The 23,126-nt window shown below is 38.8% G+C and overlaps 1 protein-coding gene across 2 annotated transcripts in view; it reads right to left on the bottom strand.

The window, feature by feature from the left end:
* The window catches only part of mtnr1bb (melatonin receptor 1Bb), a 50,362-nt gene extending 27,610 nt beyond the window's left edge, over positions 1 to 22,752 (bottom strand). The window contains exons 1-3 of one of the 2 annotated variants that reach the window (XM_008427204.3): positions 22,269 to 22,752; positions 22,102 to 22,146; positions 21,420 to 22,006 (exon numbers count right to left, since the gene is read on the bottom strand). In XM_008427204.3, the coding sequence (XP_008425426.1) occupies positions 21,420 to 21,627 (208 nt within the window). In that variant the 5' untranslated portion in view covers positions 21,628 to 22,006; positions 22,102 to 22,146; positions 22,269 to 22,752. The remainder of the gene's footprint in view (positions 1 to 21,419; positions 22,007 to 22,101; positions 22,147 to 22,268) is intronic. The other variant, XM_017308656.2, reaches the window with a different exon arrangement.
* Positions 22,753 to 23,126: the final 374 nt, after the last annotated feature.

Here is a 23,126-nt window from a genome sequence, read left to right as displayed (position 1 = left end):
GCATATCTGCATTCTATGTAACGCTACATAAGCATACATAATTTAATCACAAGTTAAACAAGATACCAGATTATTATTTTCTTTTTAACATTGGAAGAATTACACAACATCAGTGCTCCAGTTCTCACATGGGCACCACTGCTACAGCATTTACACACCTGCTACTCACATATTGCAACAAAAGCCCAGATACAATGACATAAAATATTCTAAAACCAAAAACACTATGAAATTGTTCTTTCTGTAATTAATGATGAATATTCACACATTCTGAATAACTGTGCATAATTGGCTGACCTATTGGGGTCACTCATAGAGCATAGGAATTTAATTTCCATATGTAATGTTAGGCCTTGCATTGGAAAACAACAAAATAAAAGTGACATCATGGCTAAAGTTGTGTACCTTCTACCCAGTCCTGACTCCACAGCCTGGTTTTAATCCTTAACGTGTGAGCTCCTTATCATACCTGCCAACTGAGGACAAATTCCTCTGGTTGGCTCTTGTTCTACTTACCAAATGATTTCCATTTATCTTAAACCCATGACCAGAGCCATCTACTTCTGACATGTGTCTTCCTTCCAAGGAAATTAACTGGGCAAAATTAATTTTAGTGTCTTTTGGAAGATGAGGTGAAATTCAGTGTAAATACAGCCAGACAGTTTTCCTTGATAGTTTCGAGAAATTAGTACACCTTTTACATGTGGGGATTATAGTGACTGGATCCATCCATCCATCCATCCATCCATCCATCCATCCATCCATCCATCCATCCATCCATCCATCCATCCATCCATCCATCCATCCATCCATCCATCCATCCATCCATCCATCCATCCATCCATCCATCCATCCATCCATCCATCCATCCATCCATCCATCCATCCATCCATCCATCCATCCATCCATCCATCCATCCATCCATCCATCCATTTTCTTTTGCACCCTTGTCCCTTAGTGGGGTCGGGAGGGTTGCTGGTGCCTATCTCCAGCTAACGTTCCGGGCGAGAGGTGGGGTCACCCTGGACAGGTCGCCAGTCTGTCGCAGGGCAACACAGAGACACACAACCATGCACACACACACTCACACCTAGGGGCAATTTGGAAAGGCCAATTAACCTAACAGTCATGTTTTTGGACTGTGGGAGGAAACCGGAGTACCCGGAGAAAACCCACGCATGCACAGGGAGAACATGCAAACTTAGTGACTAGATCAGCAAAACAATTATAATTAGAAAAAATTCTTCAATTTGAGCATTATTTTCATTGATCACCAGCTACACTTGTTGAATTTTATCCAAAATGTAGTAAATGTCAAACAGAAACATTTAAGAAGGTAAAAGTGGGGTTTGGTTTTCTTATGAGAAATGCAGCTACTATTGTAGACTTTTTATGTTTGTAGAATGTTTAAAACTGTGCATTAAATCAACATTACTTTAAAAACTATAAAACCAGTCATGTAATGTTCATTCGTACCTTCTCTACCAAAAGTTGAGAAGTGAACGCTAGTGAACGTTTACCCTCAGTGAACGTTTACCCTCAGTGTTATTAGTAGAAAAAGGAGAAAAGAAAGCATCGTCTTTTATCTTTCTTGCAAATGAAACGGGAAAAGGAAAAATAATCACACAAAGTCATTGGTTGAAAAGTTATTTGATTAAATGAGCTAAAAAAAACAACCTTACTTTGGACAGCTTTGTATACACTAAATTTCATCAAAGTAGAGACAATGACTGGCAGACCTAAAATGGCCTTAACAAGATGTCAATAGTGGTCCAGTATCTGAGGGTAAATGTCTCTGTGATGCATGTTGAGGTTTTGTACTCCTTCTGTGTGAAACATAAATCTGGAAATTGTAATTGCAAATTTATTCATGTGAGATTACAATGTCTTCCATAACAAGAGATAGTGGAACAAAACATGATGTTAAAATAAAATAGATTTGCATTTCAAGAATGTTTCTGGCAAAATAGGTGAAGAACAAATTCTCTTTGTCCTTTTTATGCTCTGTGTTGCCATGTTGTTGCTGTGAAACCACAAGCAATCATTTGTGCAGTTATGCCCTGGGCTAACTGTGACTGTGGACATTACAAACATGTCACTGGTTTGACTAATGCATGGAAACAAGCTGGAAAATATGAAAGGTTTACATTTTCTTCAAGTGTCCTCCTCGATCATTGTGTAGCAGCTCAGATGGATGTTTGATCAGTGTGTAATGTTTTTGATAAGTATTTTTCCTATTGCTATACGAGTGCTATAGTAGTCTACTAATCATGTCCACATTTTTCCTTCTTTGTTAAAATATCATCAAGCAAAGACATTACACAATAGGGCAATGACATTCTTTTATTTTGGAATTGATCTTAAAAGTAGAAACAAAATGGTATTTAAAAAAAACAGAAATGGAAATGAAGGATAACTGCAAAACTTTCTGTTTTGTCTTTTCAGCTGCTGTCAAAGATACAAGTGTACTGATTAAAATGTATAACCCACCGTGAGAAAATTGCTGGGCTAACGTTTAGTTGTGCTGCTTTTTCTAATTACGTAGCAAGAAGGAAGTAATGTACATGTTGGGTTAATTGGCTATTCTATTCGATTGTGGGGGTGAGCGAGCACGGTTGTTTGCCTGGTGTGTCTCTGTACTGGCCCTGTGATGGACTGTTGACATTGCAAGAACGGACCCTGGCTCACTCCCAAATGGGAGCGCAGATGGGAAGCATCCCACTCTGACCCCAAACAGGACAAAGTGAGCTCAGAAAATGGATGAGTAGCTACTCTGCTTTAGGGTGGGAGTCCGAACGTATCTGCAAAGTTCCATTCAACACTTTTGTTTGTCATGATATATATGAGGATAGGGTAATATTTTCATACTATATCTACATGCATCACTGAAATGTAAAAAGTGTAGCAGCTGAGCACTTTGTCAAAAATGATGAATAGAACCGTACAAAGAGATTTTGTGTCTGTACTGCAAAGCTAGGAAACATAATGTGAAAACTGTTAGTCATAAATCCCAAGCTGCGGCAGTTTAAGTCAATTCCCCTTTGAGTCACACATGCTGCCCTCCAGTCAAATAATGATATATTACACCTATGGAATCTATCATGCGTTTGCTGTGTACCGTTTCATGAGTGAGACAGTTTTGTGTAAGTAAAAAAAGGAAATAAAAAAAAATAGAAGGGAACTTTGACTGTGAGAATTCAAGTCATGTTCCTGACATTCTTTTTATTACAGTGATACAATACACATGTTTGGACTTTGCAAATTCAACACAAGTAATAGTGCACATTATTTATTAGGATTGTTAGGTGAAGGGATACAATTTGTAAAACATTTTATCAACGCATTGTACAACTAATCGGTGAAATGGCACTGTGTGTGCATTCATCGTTGTGATCAAAGGAGTGGAACACAGCTCTGGATTGGCAGCCTACACAATGTACTCATCCAAAAAGACTTGTGGGATATGTAACAGCACTGGATGTTTTTCAATTCTAATCTTATTTTGCTTTTGGAGATGAGCATTGAAAGAGAAAATGATTTAAGTTATTTGTCGTTTATTTAATTTAAACATATCAAAGGGCTAGAAAAAGTAGCTCTCATAATTAACTAATATCAGAACAGGAAATCAAAAGTTTCACAAAAACAAGAAATCAGTATTTTAAAATCGATTTAGATGGTGCAAAGGATATTTACCATTCACAGAAACCTCTGAACACGTATAAGAAACCAGATGGGTAAGATCATTTTTAGCAAGAGATCTAATAATATTTCACAATGAAAACTGGCTTACATTTTATGAGAAGCTGCTGTATCTAATAACAGTCACCTGCAAAGAGATAATGAGTGTCTTTGGTATACAATTGTGGAAAAATGTCCAAACGGTACAATTAAACCCCCTGCCTTCTCCCTAAAATCTCATCAGATTGCAGAAATAAAATATTCAAATTGACTTTGATGTTCTTACTCATATTATCATACATTCTCTATTTGAACATTAAACGGACCAACTGCAGTTTTAAATTTTAATATCATCCTTGAATCCCTTGTTACTGACAGTGCCCTGGTATTTTTCACCTTTTGTCAAACTGCGACCACAATCTTCAGCGTATTTCGTTGGAATCAGCCGAGAGATCCATTGTAACTGAAGGAGCTGTCAAGGTTTACAGCCCAGAGGGGACGAGTAGTTGTGAGCTCCAAAAATCTGGCCTTTATGAAAGAGCAGCAAGAACAAAGCCACTGTTGGAGGAGATTTATAAATATATAAAAATACTGTCTAAAGTTTGTCAGAAGCCGTGTAGATGATACAGCCAACATATGGATATAGGTGGTGTGGTAAAATGAGATTAAAATTGAACTGCCAGGCCTACGTTCAAAATGCTACATCTGAAAACAACACTGCACTAGTGAAATAATGCATAGAAAGCAATTAAAACAATACAAAGTGAAATGAAAAACTGGTGGCACCACAAGACTAATGAATATTTAAGATTTGAATAAGATTAGATGAGGATAAGTATGTAAAAAAAAAGCTTTTTTTTTTCTTTTTGCTTTTCCATGTTGGTAACTTAAGAATTCAGTGAACAAAAGATACATTTACAGATGTATCCATCTACTGATGCCTTTTCTTCAGTTTCACCCTAAGATTGCATCAACATGAATTAAAAATACTTAGGATTATTGATACATTCCATAGTATTTCCATTTCCAAGTACAAATGTGTTTTTCTGTGTTCTGTAATTAAACTTCCTGTCTTGGAAACATGTAGCAGAGCTACATATAGAAAAGTGTGTGTCTGGTGGGAGCAGTTTCCTTGTTGTTGTAATTGATGTGTTTTCAAACAGAACAGCAGTCTGCTGAGTTGGAGTGGGATGTTTCAAGGAAAGAAATTAAGATTCTCTCACCTTTACTTGGAGGTTCGTATTATCTAAACCACAAACGCTTAGCTTACAAATTATCGCTTTGTATTAGGCCAGTTTGGACTTCCATGTGACATGTTCCACTAACAATTAGATGCATATTTACTTAGCCTTGTTGCTCAGTTTCATGTTTGTGTTCTTGTTTTGCTTCCAGATCAATCCGTTGTTTTTCTAGTTGGTCTCTGCTATGAACCTGGATCAGTGGCTTGTATTTTACTTCACGTTCAGTTCTGGATCTTTTAGTAGCTCCCCGCTTTGGCGGGATCTATCACAGTGGCAACTTATGATGAAAACCTAAAATGCTTGAGGGCAGGTTAGGTTTCAAGATAAGAGGATCTGACATGTGAAATGGATAGGAAAGGCAGGGGTGTGTGAGCACTGACACATATTCATCTAGTTTCTGTTTCTTTCAGTGCAAGGCTTTTGGCTTTTACCAAGAAGCCTTTTTTTAATGCAGAAAAACTGAGACCCTTATGCAAGTGTTAAATTTGCTTATATACCAACCAAAAACGACATAGTTTAATGTAACATATGGTAAATTAATTTTAGAAAAAAACGATAACCGTATTTTCTGCACTATAAGGCGCACCTTCAATGAATGGCCTATTTTAAAACTTTTTTCATATATAAGGTGCATAGAATAGACGCTACAGTTACGGTTGCCACCCGTCCCGTATTGAACCTATACGGGATGCAATTTGTTCTGTACTCTATAAACGTGGATGTGTAATAATAAAGAAGTGGTCTCCGAGTACTTTATATAGTAGGCTGCCCCAGTCATTGTTTCACTCACAGTGTTGGTGTTGCGATATTGTGCCCAACTGCTTTCTGGGTAACACAGACCAACCGACACGCTGCCGTCGCAGTCTCTGTCTCTCTACCCCTGACCCCCCCGGCTTTCAATGTATAGGGGCTGGTTCCTTGGTAACCCTAGTCGAAGCACCCCGGATGAATATCTAAAGCCACTTTGTTGACATAAAGAATGTCAACAAAACAGTCCGACTCCGGTCGGCGAGGAGAGCCTTCCGCGCCTGGGCCGGATGATGGTGACCCTTCTCCGTTCGCGCACAGCATGTTTGTGGAGAACGTGGTGCTAAATGACCTGCAGACGACCTGATTATCAGGTCGGAGGGTAGATAGGTCAGTCAAACTTTATTAACAAACCAGCATTCTGACAACTATCCCAGCATACACCGCGCACTTCTTCTTCTACGGGGAAAATGAAGTCGGCGGCTGCTTACCGTAGTTGCTAGACCTGTTGTGGCTCAATATTGGTCCATATACTGTATAAGGCGCACCGGATTATAAGGTGCACTGTCGGCTTTTGAGGAAATTGAAGGTTTCTAGGTGCGCCTTTTAGTGCGGAAAATAGGGTAAGTAAAAGTAAGTAAATGAAAAATAAAAAGGCAAAACATTTTAAATAATCTGATGTGGGAGAATCTGCTGAAGGGGCAACTATAAGTCATTCACTTCACAAAGCTGGTATTTAGAGAATAACTAACTGTGCATAAAGTCTAATATGTTTCTAAAAAACTAATACTGTACGTCACCCTGAACACACCTTTACCTCTGTGAAATATGGTGGTGACTTTGGGTGGATGGGGATGAAATACCAGCCAATCCTGGAAGAAAACCTGTTAGAGGTTGCATGAGATTTGAGACAGGAGTAGAGACTCACCTGACAGTAGGACTGCTTTTCTACACATACAACCAGAGATACAATGGAATGATTTTGATCAAACCACATCCATGTGTTACAATAATAAACTGAAATAACATCAGACTTGTATAACCCTTTTCAATACCAGCAAAGACGATTTCCATTCACACACATTCACACACACTGATGATGGCACGCTGTGCAGCCACAGCTGCCCTGGGGCAGTCTGACAGAAGCAAGGCTGCTACATCTCACCATTGGCCCTTCTGACCACCACCAGCAGGCAAGGTGGGTGAAGTGTCTTGGCCAAGGACACAAAGACATAGGCGAATGGAGCGAATGCCTCCGCCACTCCTAATTAGCCCAATATGCATAAAAACGTTCAGAAGGTGTTCTCCATTTTAATTTTTTTTTACAAGCATTTTGGTAGATTTTTGTATTAGTTGCTGAAAAGAAGATATAAATATTGATTCAATAATGAGCTCCAACAATGTTACCCACATAATGCAGTCCCAAACAATTCCTCTGCGAGTTTCATAATGGGAAAATTATGATCAGATTTTACAAAAATGATAGAAATCTGACTCCACAAAGCATTAAGATCCCAATAACAAAAAGGACACCCCATGAAATATCAAATTATTTTCTAATGGATATTTACTACAAAAGTTAACATGGAATTCAGGACACATCCACATTTATTCTGACTAAAAATCTCAATGGCTGAGATCATTGTTGCTGATCTCAGCCAGCAACAATGAGATCATAATTACTCAACAGTTTGAGGGAGTTTTTCTATTTAAATCATCGGTTAGCTTGCTGTGCTCCTGATTTATGAATTGGGAGTTCGAAAGAGCAGCCTGAGGCCTTCAGAAAGAGGATTGTAGCAGCTCATGAGTCTGGTAAGGGATTTGAGTTGTATAAAAAAAGACACCCGATCATTCCTCCGCATAGAAAATAATCTTCTAGTGGAGGATATTTAAAGCAAACTGGCCTGACCATCCGACTAAGTTCAAATATATTTAGTTTTTCATGGGAGGGGTGAAAGGAAGAAACCTCAGCACTCTATGGAAAATAAGAATACACTGAGGTTTGCCAAAGTGAACACAGACATAGATCAGGACTTCTGGAACAAGGTTCTTTAGAGAGTTTTGTCTAAAATCTCACATTTTTGGAGGCCAGAACTAAAGACATGCTTGATGTAAAGAAAACACAGCATTCAAGGAAAGTGAATTTATCTGACTCAGAAGATATTTTCACCAAAATGAGTAAAACTGGGTATTTTGGGTTTGGTGTTTAATGAATAAATCTAAGTCAAATTTTCACCTCTTCCCAGATGAATAAAAACATGTGAATGTTTATTTCGAAAGACAGGGTCGTACTGATTTTCTATATGACTACAAATTACATTAGCTATGTTTTCTATTTATATGTTTATACGCTTGACCTCAAGTGAAAAGGTTTCTCTCTACTTATTAAGTATTTGATGAGGCAAGTAAAAAATCCATTATTGGTCAGATTTTCAGATGCTAGGATAACAGAGATGTTGCTGCCAACTGTTCTTCTTTTGCAAAGCTTTTAATCCAGCTCAAGCTCTCTCTCTCAAAGCCAGATGAAATCTATCGAACATCTTCCACAACAAGCAACATACAAAGAACTGTTTGTGCTCATCACAGGATGAGAGAGAAGATGCACGTTTTTGAGCATGCCGTCACCTTTTGCAAAGCTTTTGTTAGAGCACGGAGATGAACTCCAGTCAGGGCAGTTCAAATTCAAAATGCAGTCTATGGATGTTTTGCCCCAGGCAAGCTAAAACCTTACCCCACACCACACTCCCACCCCCACCCCCGGCATCCAAACCCCAGCGTTTACGATGCACCGCAAGAGAGCTGATTTTCTCCTCTATTCCTTTCGCATCAGAACTGCCATTGATTCACCTCATTCTGTTGTCCCAGATATCTGTTGTAGTTTAACACCTCGCTAGGAAGTGTGCTGCAAACCAACAGCAGTGCTACGCACAAACTCTGTTGTATCGTAAAATATGACTTGCTTTTTTTTTTTTTTTTTTTTTAAGTAAATGTAGGTTAGGTTCAAAATGTTTGGATACTTGAGCTTACTGGCATCTCCACCGAGGGCAGCAATAAAACATTAAGTCTGGTCAGAGCTAGGAGATTGACCTTTGGAGTGGATGCTGAACTGAAAAGCAAAGCAGATGATTAAATCAGAAAGCTGTCTTAACTCATCATTTTAACTGTGAATACAGAGAAAATGAAAATTCAGATTAATGCTGGACCTAAAGGAGAAATGTTGTATTGATAATACATGAAATCATCACAGATAGCCTTTTAAAGACGACTGTTAAAGACATGAAGGCAAAAATATTGCCTTCATTTCCTCACACACTTGCAAAATTACTTCAATCTGACTGACCACAGCATTTGAATGCATTTAATTTATCTGGGCATTCTGTGCTTGATCAAAAATAAAAAAGCGTAGGAGTTTCAGTTGACCCTAATTTGGGCACTAAGTGTTTCAGCTGCCTGTTACACTAGGGATCCAAAAACATGCTCTGATCATGAGTTGTGAAACGGATTAACAAGAACTGAAAGATGTGTAACCCTCAGAGGAAGAGGACCGACTTTATTTTATTTTTTGTCATTTCAAAAATATCCCTTCTGCCTAATTAATTGTAATCCTAATGTGTCCTAGTGCAATGAATATGCCCCGAGAGCAGTTTGATGAGCCTCAGTGAGCACATTTTCTAAACCAACTAATGCTTTCAGGACAAATTTGAATGTGTTCATTCATATTCTGAACCTATTCACCTGCAAAATTATTAGAAGTGAAAAAAAAAAAAAGGCTAAATAACTTTTTCAAAATGTGGAAATTGGGGGAATAAATCCATGCATGAAATAAAGTAATTCAGATGTTGCATGTGAAACCTTGAACAACTTCAACTGCAGTTTTAAAGCAGGAGTGCACAAGAATCACAAACAATATGTTTGTAGCAAGTTTTAAGTTCAAGGTGTTCGAGATAAATCTAAGAACTATTTAGATTTCTTTTCAAATATATTTTTTTATTCATTTTCTCTTGGAAGAGACTGATTATGCCAACTTTAATGAGATGTGCTACTGCAATGTATTTAACATGACTTCAGGGTCCACAAATGGAAAGCTGGTTGAATAAAACCTGTTCCATTTTTAATTTTCTTAGAGGCTAAGGATGCTCCCATTAATACTAACGGGTTTCAATGACTTGCATTGCACTAGGATGCAGCTTAACCTGGCGTAACCTCATTTGGTTTACTGATACAGCATTGGGAAGCATTTCGTTCCTATAAAATAGAGCTATATAGTTTAAATAATCTGACAAGAGTTGCAGTGCCTTTGAAAAATATAAATATAATATTTTACTAATAAATGTATTTTTCAAGCCTTGACACAGATCCTCAATTAGATTTAGATTTGAACTTTGACTAGACAATTTTAAAGCTTGTTTAAGCATTCCATTATAGTTCTAGCATGACATAATAGTTTTGGCGAAAGGTGAACTTCAGTTGCAGTCTTACTGTACATGGTTTGTAGCCTCAACAAACAATCAACTTTTCCCATGCATTTAACTGCATCAATTTTCCCATCAACACTGACCTGCCTCTTCTTAGCCTACCTACTCAATAAGAGCATCCCCACAGCATGATGCTTCCGCCACCATAAATTGCAATGGGCACACATTTTTTATTTTGTATGTAGACCAGAAAGTTCACTTTTCTCCATACAATCTTTATTAAAGACCAATTTGTGTGGAGTACAAACTACACAAAGACTAGTTCTTGTAACTTATACTTTCCTTGACTTGCATGGCCTGTCATATTAGGTGAACCATCATGTCTTGGCAAGTATGCAGGTGTGCCATACTCTTTCCATCTTCAGATAATAGATTAACTAGCAACCCATGACATGAGATGTTCACACATTGCCATATTGTTTTTAAAGTAACCTGCTTAAACAGTCCGCTGTGTTGGTCTGTATGATTGGCTTTTATGGAACATTGCCTCTGTGCAATTTAATATACTGCCATGAAATTGAGCAGAGATAGGCAGACAGATTTTTATTGCAAGTTGCCATATAGTGAAGTCTTTGAGTCCAAGCACTCTGTTTTGCCCTAAAACATTCAAACCTCAATCTCGGTCATAAATTTGTATTAATAAATGAAAAAATTAGACAACCAGTGTTCTGTTTCACAGTTTGAAAGAAATTGGTCCAGACTTTCACCTAAATTGTAACAGACCAAAACAATAAAAACATTATTCTGTCCTCTCTCTCTCTCCTTCTCCCTCTCTCTCTCACACACACACGCACACGCACGCGCACACACGCACACACACACACAGTTTGTCTCTGTGCCCTAAAACAAACATCCTGGGTGACAGTTTTGTCTATGGACTCATTTGCACGGATACAGTTGTGTGCATCCTTGCAACACCTAGCAACTTCCTCCCTTCCTTATTCCAGTCTCATTTTCTCATCCTACGTTGCCCTTGATTTCTAACATCTTCTCCATTTCACCTCCCTCCTTCTTCTTTCATTCTCTTTCTCCTCCTTCTCCTGCAGCAAATCCCTTGCTTCCTTCCACCTCTTCACCCACTGCTGCCGGAAGGTTTTCAGAAGCTGTTACATAACACACTTCAAATTATCACAGCGTATGCATTATGGATACTGGCAGATATGGCAGACGTCGTAGGATGCGATAAGAAAGACGGGGGAATAAAATTTCTGATCACTTGCTTTGCAGATTAAATGGGTCAATCTATCATTTCCATGGTTATTGAGATTAACAGAAATGGTTCTGTCAGCTGCTGTGTGTGTGCGTGTGTGTGCGTGTGTGTGCGTGCGTGTGCGTGCGTGTGCGCGCGTGTGTGTGTGGCACATCTGTGAACTTGTGCTACTGAATCATCTCTCATCTCAGCACCAAAGCACTGATAACAACTGGGTGACTCTGATGACACATGACAGTAGTTCCTACACTCTCCCACTTTTTTAGAGTGGTCATGTCCCCCCCTCTTTTCTGAATCTTGCACTGTCATTCTGTATTTCATCCCCTGTTTAGCTGTTTCCAAATAATTCATTCTTCTTTTTACCTCTTTCATCATCCCCTTGTTGTTCTTCCTGCATCCTAGCCGGTCTCATCCCCGATTCCCTTTTCCCAGCTGTCTGTGTTCGAGGGAATTACAGAAGTCATGCTTTACCCAGAAGACACAGGACAGTGCCTGGGCACACAGCTCAGGCAGAAGTCAGCTCCCAGAGCACTTAATGCTGCTGAAAACATCACCCGCAGTCATGTTCAACCTTCACTTCAGCCTAAATACTCCCCGAGACAAAAAAGAAAGGAAGAAAAAAAACAAGCAGTAATGCCAGATGATAAAAGAATTATATAGCAAAGCCTAACACACTTGGAAAATCCCCCCCCCAAAACCCGCAGATACTCTTCGCCCATGCATTATAGATCAGCTCCCCTATGGATCCTACATGGAGTGACGTGATGAAACCAGACTGAGTGGCTAATATTTGTCACATTGGGATGTATAATGGGATGTCAAATACAATTTTCACGCTTGAGTCCAGATTACTCAATATCAAGTTAAATGGATTAATTCAAATCAAACTAGCAACAGAGACCCTGCATCTAATCTCTTCCCCCTTCTTCTTTCTGAGCTACAGCTTAGTATTTCTCTGTTTTCACTTCATCTGCTCTGCAAATTCTCTGACTGTGCCTGTTTTCCTTTGCCTCTCCTGATATGAACATAAAATAAAGGTTCCAGCTGGGTCGCTGGGTTGGATGTTATGAGTCTGCCTTCAGCTCTCTGACTTGGAGAAGTTAACTGTTCAGCAGGAAGCTGAAAAAAAATCTCCTCAGGATTAAAGGGAGTCTGATTGATCTGACAGTTAAGTGTGCCTACCTCCTGTTTTGATTTTAATGAATTAAAATCAAACATCAGAGTGCCCCGACGGCAAAAAAGGCCTTGGTCTGGAGCATGAATATTAGTCAAAACTACTACTGGATCATGGTGGAAACTGAGGTAATTTTAAAATTTTAAAAAGAATAATATTCCTGTCTGAAAAGTGGAAAAGAAAAAGTTTCTCAAGGTTGGAAGATGAAATCCTAAGTTAGCCTTGCAAAAAAAGTACTTACACTTAACTTTGTCACGTTACAACTTCTAATTTATTTTGGGGGGCACGGGGGGAGTTTGCATGTGATAGGCCAACACAAAGTAGTGCATAATTGCAAAGTGTAATGCATGCTCTTTATTAAAAATAATTATAAATAAAAACTTGAAAGGTTTAGCATCTCTATCTACCTTTACATGTCACCTAATTAGAAACTAGAGTCCAACGATAACAGGACAGCTGCGTGCACGCCACAAATCTGGCCTTGATGGAGTAGTAGAAAGAAAGTCACTTAGAGAGGAAGTTATAAGAAGCTGAAAATATAGTTAATGTTAAAGTTACCCTGGTACCTTGAGTCCAGTGCAATTACTTGCTTTGAGAAATCCGTTATGAAAAAAACGAGTCCATCTATATGTAAGTTATGTGTGTATAAATACAACTGTTCTGTGAAGGTAATATGTGACTCTTTAACACACCCCATTCACTCAGTGAGCCCTTGTGGCAGAATCATGCTGTGCACATGGTTTTCCTCAGGAATGACAAGGATGTGGGTCAAATTTCTGAGGCATCAAATACCTTCTAACGGGAAAGCCTGACATCTAAGACAAAAGTTCGTCTTCCAGCAGGACAATTAAGATAAACATAAAATAAGAGCTATAACTAAATAGTGCATGCAAATGCTAAAATGTCCCATTTGAAGTCCAGGCATCAGTCCAATTCCAAATATATGGCAAGACTTGAAAATCAATGTTCCCAGACAGTCTCCACCCAATCTGACTGAGCTTGAGCTATTTTGCAAAGAAGAATGGGGGAAAACTGCTGGTTGAACAAAGGTGGTGGAGACATGCGGCTGTCAATGCTTTGGTGTAACAGCAAGTAAATCTTGACTCGCATGGATAGAATACAAATGCATGTCACACATCTTTGTCTGTGAAAAAGCTAGTTTTCACACTGTGTAGTGTGAAAACTATGTGTGGTTAAACCCAGGCATCCTTTTTCTTCAGCTTTTTTATTATGTATCAATTTGCTTTAGTCTATCATAAAAAAAATCCCAGTTAGACACATTAAATGTTACAGTAGTAATGTGACAAAATGTGAAATAGTTCAAAAAGTATTAACACTTTTATAAGGTGCTGAAACCGTCTTCCCTTCCTGTCATTTTGAAATATGTATTTGATCAGAAGAAACATTTCTGGATCATTAAATTAATCATAAAACTCAGAATAAGCAATTTATTATTAAGGTAAAAGTCAAATGGAGTCAGCTGGGCCTAATTCTCTCTGGCGTTTATTACACAAATCGCTCATGACTGTGCAACAGCAAGAGTTTTTTTTTCTTCTTCTTTGTGTGTAGTGTAGATGTGTCAGCCCTAATTCACTTTAAATCACTGTGTGGAATAGCCACTAATAACCCATTGATGTGACTGACAGTTAACGTACATCTAGTAACAATTATCTGTAAAGACAGGGGCAGTGGGCTGGTGTTAGTATTCAGAGGGGGTAGTTCGATATAGTCTGCCAACAGCTGTATGTCCTGTCAAAATGTCTTTGAGCAAGACACAGAAATCCCCCATGCTTATTCCTACGGAGACGCTCTGGATTAATGCTGTCGGCTGAATGCCTAAAATTTAAAGACGTGGAATACAGACTTAGGAACTGTCCAATAAACTGAAAAGACGAGGCTGTCCATTACAAACTCTACACAAATCGTCTCGCTGTCAAAGTTTTTTAATAATTCCTCTGTCAATCAAGGGCATGCGCACACACATTTTCCAACTGTTAAACCACAAAACATTTCAGAGACATCAAACATACTTGTAGAGAAAAATGTAACTTTAGCCAAATGTGAACTCTCTTCAAACCATCACATTTCACTTTTTGAATGAGTTACCTCTCTAAAGCAGTATCCTGTCATGCACTTGTGCATACTCTCTCTCCCCCTCTCTCATTTTTATCCTCTGCTGTGTTTATAATTTAAACACTTTGTCATGTTTTATCAGTGTAGAAACAGCCAACTGATGCACAGCTGGGACAGAGCAATGGTGAAATTAAGAGTAGCAAGAGATAACCCAGAGGCTTGCTGGCTGAAACAGAGCGCTTCAGATGGAGACTGAAATGGTACCAAGAGCGCTACGGAGAAACTGGCTCTCCCTTCCTCTCTCTAAATATGCTGTATGCCAAATTCGCAATGGCACTTTTGGCAGTTCAAACTTGTCTGGGTGTCCAAAATCCCCAAAACATAAGGACGGGGTACTCTATATTCTGTTGAAGCAGCAGAAGTGTTTTTCACTGACATTCCTGCTTGAGGTTGCAGACTACACTTCAAACTCAACTGTGCAGCTACTTTTCGTCATGTCAAAGCTCACAAACAGGGTTCAGCAGGTACATATATAATGTTTTATAGGAGTTGTTAACTGTTGGATGGACTCAAATGTGAGAGCATATTTCATATTAAAGAAAAAAGGAAGAGAGTTACAGGAACACATTGACACAGCTCAAAGAAATACTCCCCATGCTATATCCGTTTCCAGAATTTATTTTATTATCATTTTCTTGTTTTATTTTTTTTTCCTATGTCCAGTTTTATTCTTGATGATACATTTTGTCCTCCTGGGCATGAATGATACAAGTCTTTCATATCTCCCAATAGCAATGGTTCTGTCATTCCTTAAGAAATATTCTATTGTAGTCATTTTTTTCAAGGTAAGGGTTTGTTGACTTCTAATGGAAAAAAAATCAAGGACAACACTCAGAGGACATTTGAAATAGCATTTTTTATTTTCTCCCTTTAAAAATTCTCACATGGTTGTTGGGATCATCCTAACAAACCTCTAGGGCTTTTAATTTGTTACATGACTGGTACTCCAGACAAGCCCAGACTTCTGCACCTTTTTAATCCAAGTAGATTAAAAGCCTTTAGTAGCAAAACTGTGCTTTAAAGAGTGCAATCAGTGTAGAATAATTCATACCACATTTGACTGATTTATTTTTTGTTTTTTATGCTTTTCTCAATCTCAGTTGGTTTCAATGGAAAAAAAGGCCCAATTTTATGTTTTAAATAAAGAGTTGGGCTTTTCAAGATATGTTCAGTGTTATTTAAAGAATCAAACAGATCAGGTCTAACCCTTGTAAATGGTTTATGTTTGATATTTTAAACAAAAGGGGTTTTAATTATCACTCCAGATAGCCTATAAAAGAAAGAGGGAGAGAAATGTCCCTTTAATTTGTCATCAAAAGCAATAGTGTATGCCCATATTTTCTTGCGATGCTTACAACATAACATCACAGTGTAACATTCCCACCTGGTAGTAATGGAAACTACAACAACTTGTGTCTCTTTTTTTTCTGTTAGAGTCCTTGTGCCACATCCTAATGTAATGTCGCCCTGAGCAGGGAGCCACAGTGTCTATATCAAAAACAGCCACTGCTCATAAGTCTGGGAAGTTTATTTTTCATTCAGTTTTTAGTTACACACAGAGCTCCATAAATGTAAATCCCTAACACTTAAGAGTCATTACATTCATATCATCACTGAGCATTCATTGCAGTTCAGTTATGTGGGCCAGGATTATGCTGAATATGCCAGATCATCTTATCCAAATATGTCTTAGTATTTCACTTAATATAGAGCTGCCATGAAAGACACAAGGTCTTTCTGTGCTCAGTTTTCTCACCAGTGTTTTTATTTTCTTGGACTCTGGCTCTAGTTGTTGACTCTATGCCATCTCCTTTGCAATTCTTTCAAGAGTCACAGCAACACAGAAGATTCCTGTGCCAAATAATTATGCGTCTACTTTTTTGTGCAGGGCTACCTAAAGAAAAGCTAACAGTACATGACATGATTTACCAAACGGCCTCCCTAGACACAGCATGTCTTAGTTTGTGTGCCTGTAGACAATTCAGACACCCATTTAAGGAGCTTTCCATGAGCCAACTGGGCTCAGATGGTCAAAACATACTTGAATCCTGATTCAATTTAATGCCACATTATGGTTTGTGAATGGAAAACAAAAAGTAGTTTTGACTCTGCCTAAGAATTTTGGAAATTTCTGCTGCCTTACTATTTTTAAAGCTTTTATGCTAGCGCAAGTGTGTGACTTCCAAATTATCCTGAAATATTAAGAATAGTAGATATGTTGCTGATCAGGTCTACACAAGTATACAAGCAGACAGTTACATAAAAGAAGACAGATTTATGTTTTGAGTGTTTCAGCACCGCAGAGACAGATGGAAAGACTGACGCTCAAGGTTTCAGCACCATGGACAGAGGCACGGAAGACGGAAAGTAAGCGAGGGAACATATGAGTGGAGAGACCTTTTTTTACGCCACAGTGTTAAATAAGGAATACTTCTAGTATCATGTTTGCACAAGATGAGAAAAGTAGCAAGGAAGAATGAAGGGGGAGAAAGAAGAAAAGAGAGGTAGGTAGGTGTGTGCATGATGTAAATAAAGTCTCTTTGAAGAATGGTTCAGCAAAGCCTAACTCTCTTTGAGGTTTGCAACACCTAAGCGTCTTCAAAGACAAATCTCTGGGGACAAAAGACCGTGTCCAACACAAGCGTACACTCAGCTTTTCGCATGTTCATTCACAAATTTGTACAACAGAGTGCAATAAAAATAAATAAAAAAAAAACATCAACATTTGCAGATAACCCTCCCTACGCTGTACCTTTTTGCACAAACACACAAATGTTTATGTTTAAAGTGCTTTTGAGTGGATTTCGTTTCAAATAACCCATTTCAAAGGCAATATTTGTTCAAATGTTTAGAGTATACGCAGACGTCTTGACAATGAGTCGGTATTATACGATTTACTAAAGGGGCGGTACGTACAATCAGAGCGGGCAGGTGAGAGAGCAGCAAGGCCACTCATCAGTCGCCAACCTTGTGTCTGTTATAAAGCTGCACTGTGCGGTAGGTTTGCTCCTCTAGCTCAGCGGTGCGTGATCACATAGCAGCCTCGGCTCTAGCTGTGACTCTTAATACGCTCCCGTTAAGTCAGGTGCTTTCCCATTATATTTGTTTAAGTGGGTTGTTTCAGTCCACAGCAGTCATCTCATCCTTTGACTTCTGTGGGTTCAGTTACAGAACTGCTGAGTGGACTGTTTGGGTTGAGAGAGACCAGCTTTGAGGCAGAACTGTACTGTCAGAGCTTAAAACTCAAGCACATTTATTTCGGTTATGCTCTCACTTAAGAGATATATGAAGAAAAAGCGAAACGGGAGCTTTTTTTTTACGGCAGGAAAATAAAGGGAAATTGTGCAATTAAACAGAAGCAAGTCTTCCAGGAAAGAGAGATTAAAGCGAGTGTGATATGTCCAAGGAAGCAAAATGTGTTGTTTAGCCCAATGGCATTGTAGTTGTTCTAATTCAGCAGAAGCCCCAACAGGATCCTACGTTCTTCTTCAAACATCCAAAGCCAGGAGCGCTTCCTCTTAAAGGTCTGTGTGAGATCTGCACACTGCCGCTGATGTTTAATTGGTTACAGCACTCGACTAAAGAGGACAAAAAAACATGTTTGAAAACACAGGAGGGAAAAACAGAGGCTCTGTAGGTCAAGCTTCTCAAATAAAGTCCCATCTAAAGCTAAGTGAGCTTTTGAAACATGATTTTTTTTTCAAACTTTTTTTTGCAAAGCTTCAAATACTGAAACCTCTTTTGTCAAGGTAATTCGTTGCTATAAATTCTATCTAGCATACCTATATTGGAGATGTTTTTTTATGCATGCTTTAGTGCTCAATGTGGGAGTCAGGGTTACATTCAAATACTCCAGTGATGGTTGTGCTCATCTGACTGAAGGAAAACAAGCTCAAACAAAATGTTCTCTCATGTGAGTAAATACAAAGACAGAATCTATTACATCTTCAAATGAAAGGTTGTACCTGCTTTGACATGCATGAGGCAAAGCAAGAATCCCTGTTGCATCCTGCTTGATATAAAATACTTGCTGATTTGTGGGATATGCAAATACATGCATATCACAGGAACCCTTAATTGTTGCTCGATAAACCAAAAACTGGTCAGTCAGCACACTGCGTTTCAGAAAATATTGGTGTTGACAAGTTTTAGGTCTCACCTTTGTACCAGGCATCTTTATTTAACATCTACTAATTTGGCTGAAATACTTGCGACAGAGCATTAGGCTGTAACCCATTATAATTAAAACATATGCAAGACTTAATAAAACAGTCTGAAATGCAAATATTCTACTAAGGGAAATGACATTTTTACTAAAGCCTATTTTTTTTTCCTTAAGCTGATATGCACTCAGAGTTGCACTTTCCAAGCTTTGTGATGTTGTATAGCTGCATGAAGTCAAGTATAAATGTCAGTTTTTCAAGATAATTGTATATAGACAGATTCAGATATTTTCTTGTGACCAGAATTGAACAATTTTATGAAAACTAAAAAAAATTGTCTTTTTCCAATCAGTCAACACACCTGCAAGTATAACTGACCACACTCGTCAGTGTGGAACTTATTTCTGACAGAACCCAACAGGAGCTTTTCTAGTAATTAAGAGAAAACAAAAAAAAAAAAGCAAAATCTCGATTAACTCCAGAAGTATGCAGCAGACTCGAATCTCCTTCACACATTCTGAGATGTTGTCTCTAATATAAATAATAATAACAACATAATGTGCATCTGTTTAATAAACAAATGAACAATTTAATAATCTCACACATAACAGTAATAGCAATATGCGGCTATTGAGTTAGACATTTTAATGTATTTTGATCAGGAGGATTTAACTGGACTTTGTAGTACATGAAAACAGTTATGTGGCTTAGAGCCGTTTAGCAAGAAAATCTTTTTACTCTTATTAATATTGTTGTTATAAGCTTATAAGATTGTCCAATATTTTTTTTATTATTATTATTATTTATATTGGGAGCAGAGACAACATCACACAGTGTGTGAGGGAGATTTCATTATCAATGAGGAATCAGAATAATCTAAAATTGCTGTCAACACGTTTTACAGAATAGGTGCATCTCCACTATTATATGTAGCTTTTTCAATAATGCATTCTGTTTTATTGCTGCCCAGGTGCACAGACTTTAAACATAAAATAGTGCATATGAAGAAAGAGGAATGCAGGGAAAGCTGAAGTCTGTAGAAGGCTCAATACGGCCACTCTTAATGTAGTGTGAATTCTACTACATCAGCACCATGTGCCCAGTTCATGTGCCTGTCAGGAAAATAGAAATCCTTTGGAGGTTTGGATAATATTGTCAACTCCTGGAGGTTAAAGGCATCTTTGCATGCTGGAATTTACAGACTTACAGACAGACACACTGTCCAATCAGGCTGCATAGGATTTTAGTTTATTGTAATCTCCTCGTCGGTATGAAAAATATCAGCACTTCCTGTTACACCTTGGTTAAGTAGGTAGCAACAATAGGATACTAATCCCATTACTCCTTATGATATTATGAACAGTCTTGAAATTTAATGACCAAGAAAAACTATCTTGTAATTAGATGTGGAGATTGAGCAACTAATGATAATACAAATCTTACAACTGAGTAATATTATTTAAATGTTAGAATTATTAACATTGAATTACTAAATAGTCACATAACATGAAGTTAATGTTTACATAGTGGCATTTGTCTCTCATATTCATAATTAGGGAATATACCTAAAGATAAATATTTTCAACCAGCATACAAAACTCTAAGAGAAGTCAAAGTCATAGAGATTTCCTGTTACTGACAGAAAAACACATCAGAACAATGTGATTCTGCCCCCACCTCACATCATAGGGATAGTGCTAACCAGAGTATAGTGCCAGTTAGGGTTGTTCCTACAATCTCTATTTTTTTGTGGCCAAATGGCTTTCATGTGACCATTCTACCATAGCAGACTGACTGGTGGAATGCAATAGCAATACTTGACCAGATGCTTCTGTCTCCACCGATACTATGGCTCTGCCTCTGCCCTGGCGCTCACCTATCTAATCAATGAATCCCAGATATAGCAAAAATTCAAATGGAGTCCTTGTGATTCCAAGCTTTTTTCATTTCTAAGCACTGGACACCAGGGTGATTTTGGCAAGAATTAGTTGTGCAAAAGTATTTTTTACATACTCCTCCAGATTTGTGCCCTGAAACAAACAGGTGCCAGAGGTCTAGAGACATACATTTAACTTCATTGCTTGGTTGCTTCTTTGACGTGCTCCGTCAACCGTGAGACCTTGTTTTCCAATCCAAATCATGCTCAGTCAACTGAATTTGCCACAGGTGGATTGCTTTCAAGTTGCAGAAGCATCTCAAGGATGATTTGGTGGAAGTCGGAGAAACCCGAGGTCAATTTTGAGTCGGATAGCAAAAACAGGTGAATGCATGCGTACCTGTTATGTTCCAAGGTTTATATTGTTATAGATTTATAAAGAAAAATCTAAGATGTTTTGCCTTGGCAATTTTAGCTATTTTGTGCACACTTTTAGAAGAAAACAAAACCTAAATCTATTTTAGAATAACTAAGCAATGTTAAAAAGTGAAAGGGTGTGGATGCCTTCTGTTGGTGCTGTATGTGAAAGTTTTAGAAGCTGAAAGACAGTTTGTCTAAAATTATTATAGCTGTGTTGACTCATCATTTAGATCATCTTTGTGTGACCTCTGCTGAATAGTCTGGGAGAAGAAGAGAAAAAAAACAAAAAAACAACACCTCACCTGCGTTCCTCAGCTTGCGGTTCCTGAACACCGAAATGATGACCAGCAGGTTTCCTAGCACATCAACCACCGTGGTAAAGATCAAGACACTGGCCAGTATAGCGATGACCCAGGCAGGCCGAGCGGTGCCCTCCGCGGGCAGGCTGCGCTCCAGCTGCCCCAGCCGTGGCTCTGTCCGGTTCTTCAGGAGCATCAACGTGTCCGGCATCACTCGGTCCACAGCGCGAAGCTGCCCGCCTCAAGCCCCCCGCTAAAATGTTGATTTTTTTTTTCTCTCCTCTTTTTGTTATTGCAAGTGTATTTTTATTATTATTATTATTATTATTATTATTATTATTTCAACGTCCCGCCGGCACCGTCGGTACCGGTGTGTCCTAGATGAAACATGGAGCGCACCCTTCCCCAAGTTCCACGAGAGCGCAGGTAAAGTCCGCCACTTAAAGGCGACAATTAGTTGCTGCTGTGATCACGTGTGACGCATGAAGTTGCCCGGACTCTTGGCTTCCTTTTTTCCCTCACATCTTCAGAAGCAAAGTGACCGGTCCACGTCCCGCGACAAACGGCACACGGCCGCGGTGCCACACCTCCTGCCGGGAGAAAGGAATGCGAAACATTTCTCTTTCAGAAAATAATGTTCTAAGAACACGGCTCTTGTTTCTGAACTCTTAATGTGACGCCTTACCTGGCTTGTTGGTTGGCATTTGTAACTCTCCTTCGTCTGCGTGTGCTCACAAAAAAAAAAAGAAAGAAAAAAAAAGGGGGTAAATAAAAATGGAAAAGCGAGCGATTTCCTTGTAAGCGGTCAAATGGCAGGGGTTATCTCTGTGTTCAACGTGCAGCTTAGTTTACCTTCTTTAGCGATGTGTGTCTGCGTGTCCATGTACAGGACCGTACAGCTTAAACGGCGCAACTGGAGCTGAACGTAGCGAAATGTCACACAGTAGCAGCCCCCGGTGAGACACTGATGATGATGAGGATGATGATGAGGATGTGGAGACATCCACAGAGTGAGGATGGAGCGAAGACTCGCCTCTTTCGGTGTGTGTGTGTGTGTGCGTGTGTGTGCGTGCGTGTGTGTGTCCCTCTCTCTCTCTCTTCTTCCTTCGTCCCCTACTCTGCGTGAAAACAAAAATATTTTCCATTTTTGCCCCGCTGCATTTTATTCCAACTCTATCCCGGCGTGACCTCCCAGAATCTGCCTTTGATTTGGGCACAATTGCTCGGAGGTGCTCCGACTGTAAGCACACAGAGTCGGGTCGGTTCGGGAAATCCAGTGATCACGCTGTGACTTCGCGTAATCTTTTTTTTTTTTCTTTTTTTCCACCGGGGTGAACGGGGAGGACATTTTGAAAGTAAAAATGATTAAATCAGACACGTTGCCGCTGTGTATGTTTCTCGAAATCTAATTTTAGACGTGAAATAAATAACAGAAATGCTAAATTATGTGGAGTTCTATATATATATATATATATATATATATATATATATATATATATATATATATATATATATATATATATATATATATATATATATAGATTATATGAGTTGTAAACACAACTGTGTAATTTATCGATTGGATGAATGCTTGAACAGTGCGCGCACGTTTCTGGACTCTGGAGTAATTGTGAGCAGCAGAGTCACAGCAAGTGGAGGTGGCAGTTTAATCCCATTCATGCTTAACATGGGTGACTGAAAAGGGCGGGG

Source organism: Poecilia reticulata, chromosome 14, assembly GCF_904066995.2.
Source record: "Poecilia reticulata chromosome 14, P_reticulata-male-v2, whole genome shotgun sequence".
Taxonomy (NCBI): Eukaryota; Metazoa; Chordata; class Actinopteri; order Cyprinodontiformes; family Poeciliidae; genus Poecilia; species Poecilia reticulata.
This window is presented reverse-complemented; position numbering and strand designations above follow the sequence as displayed.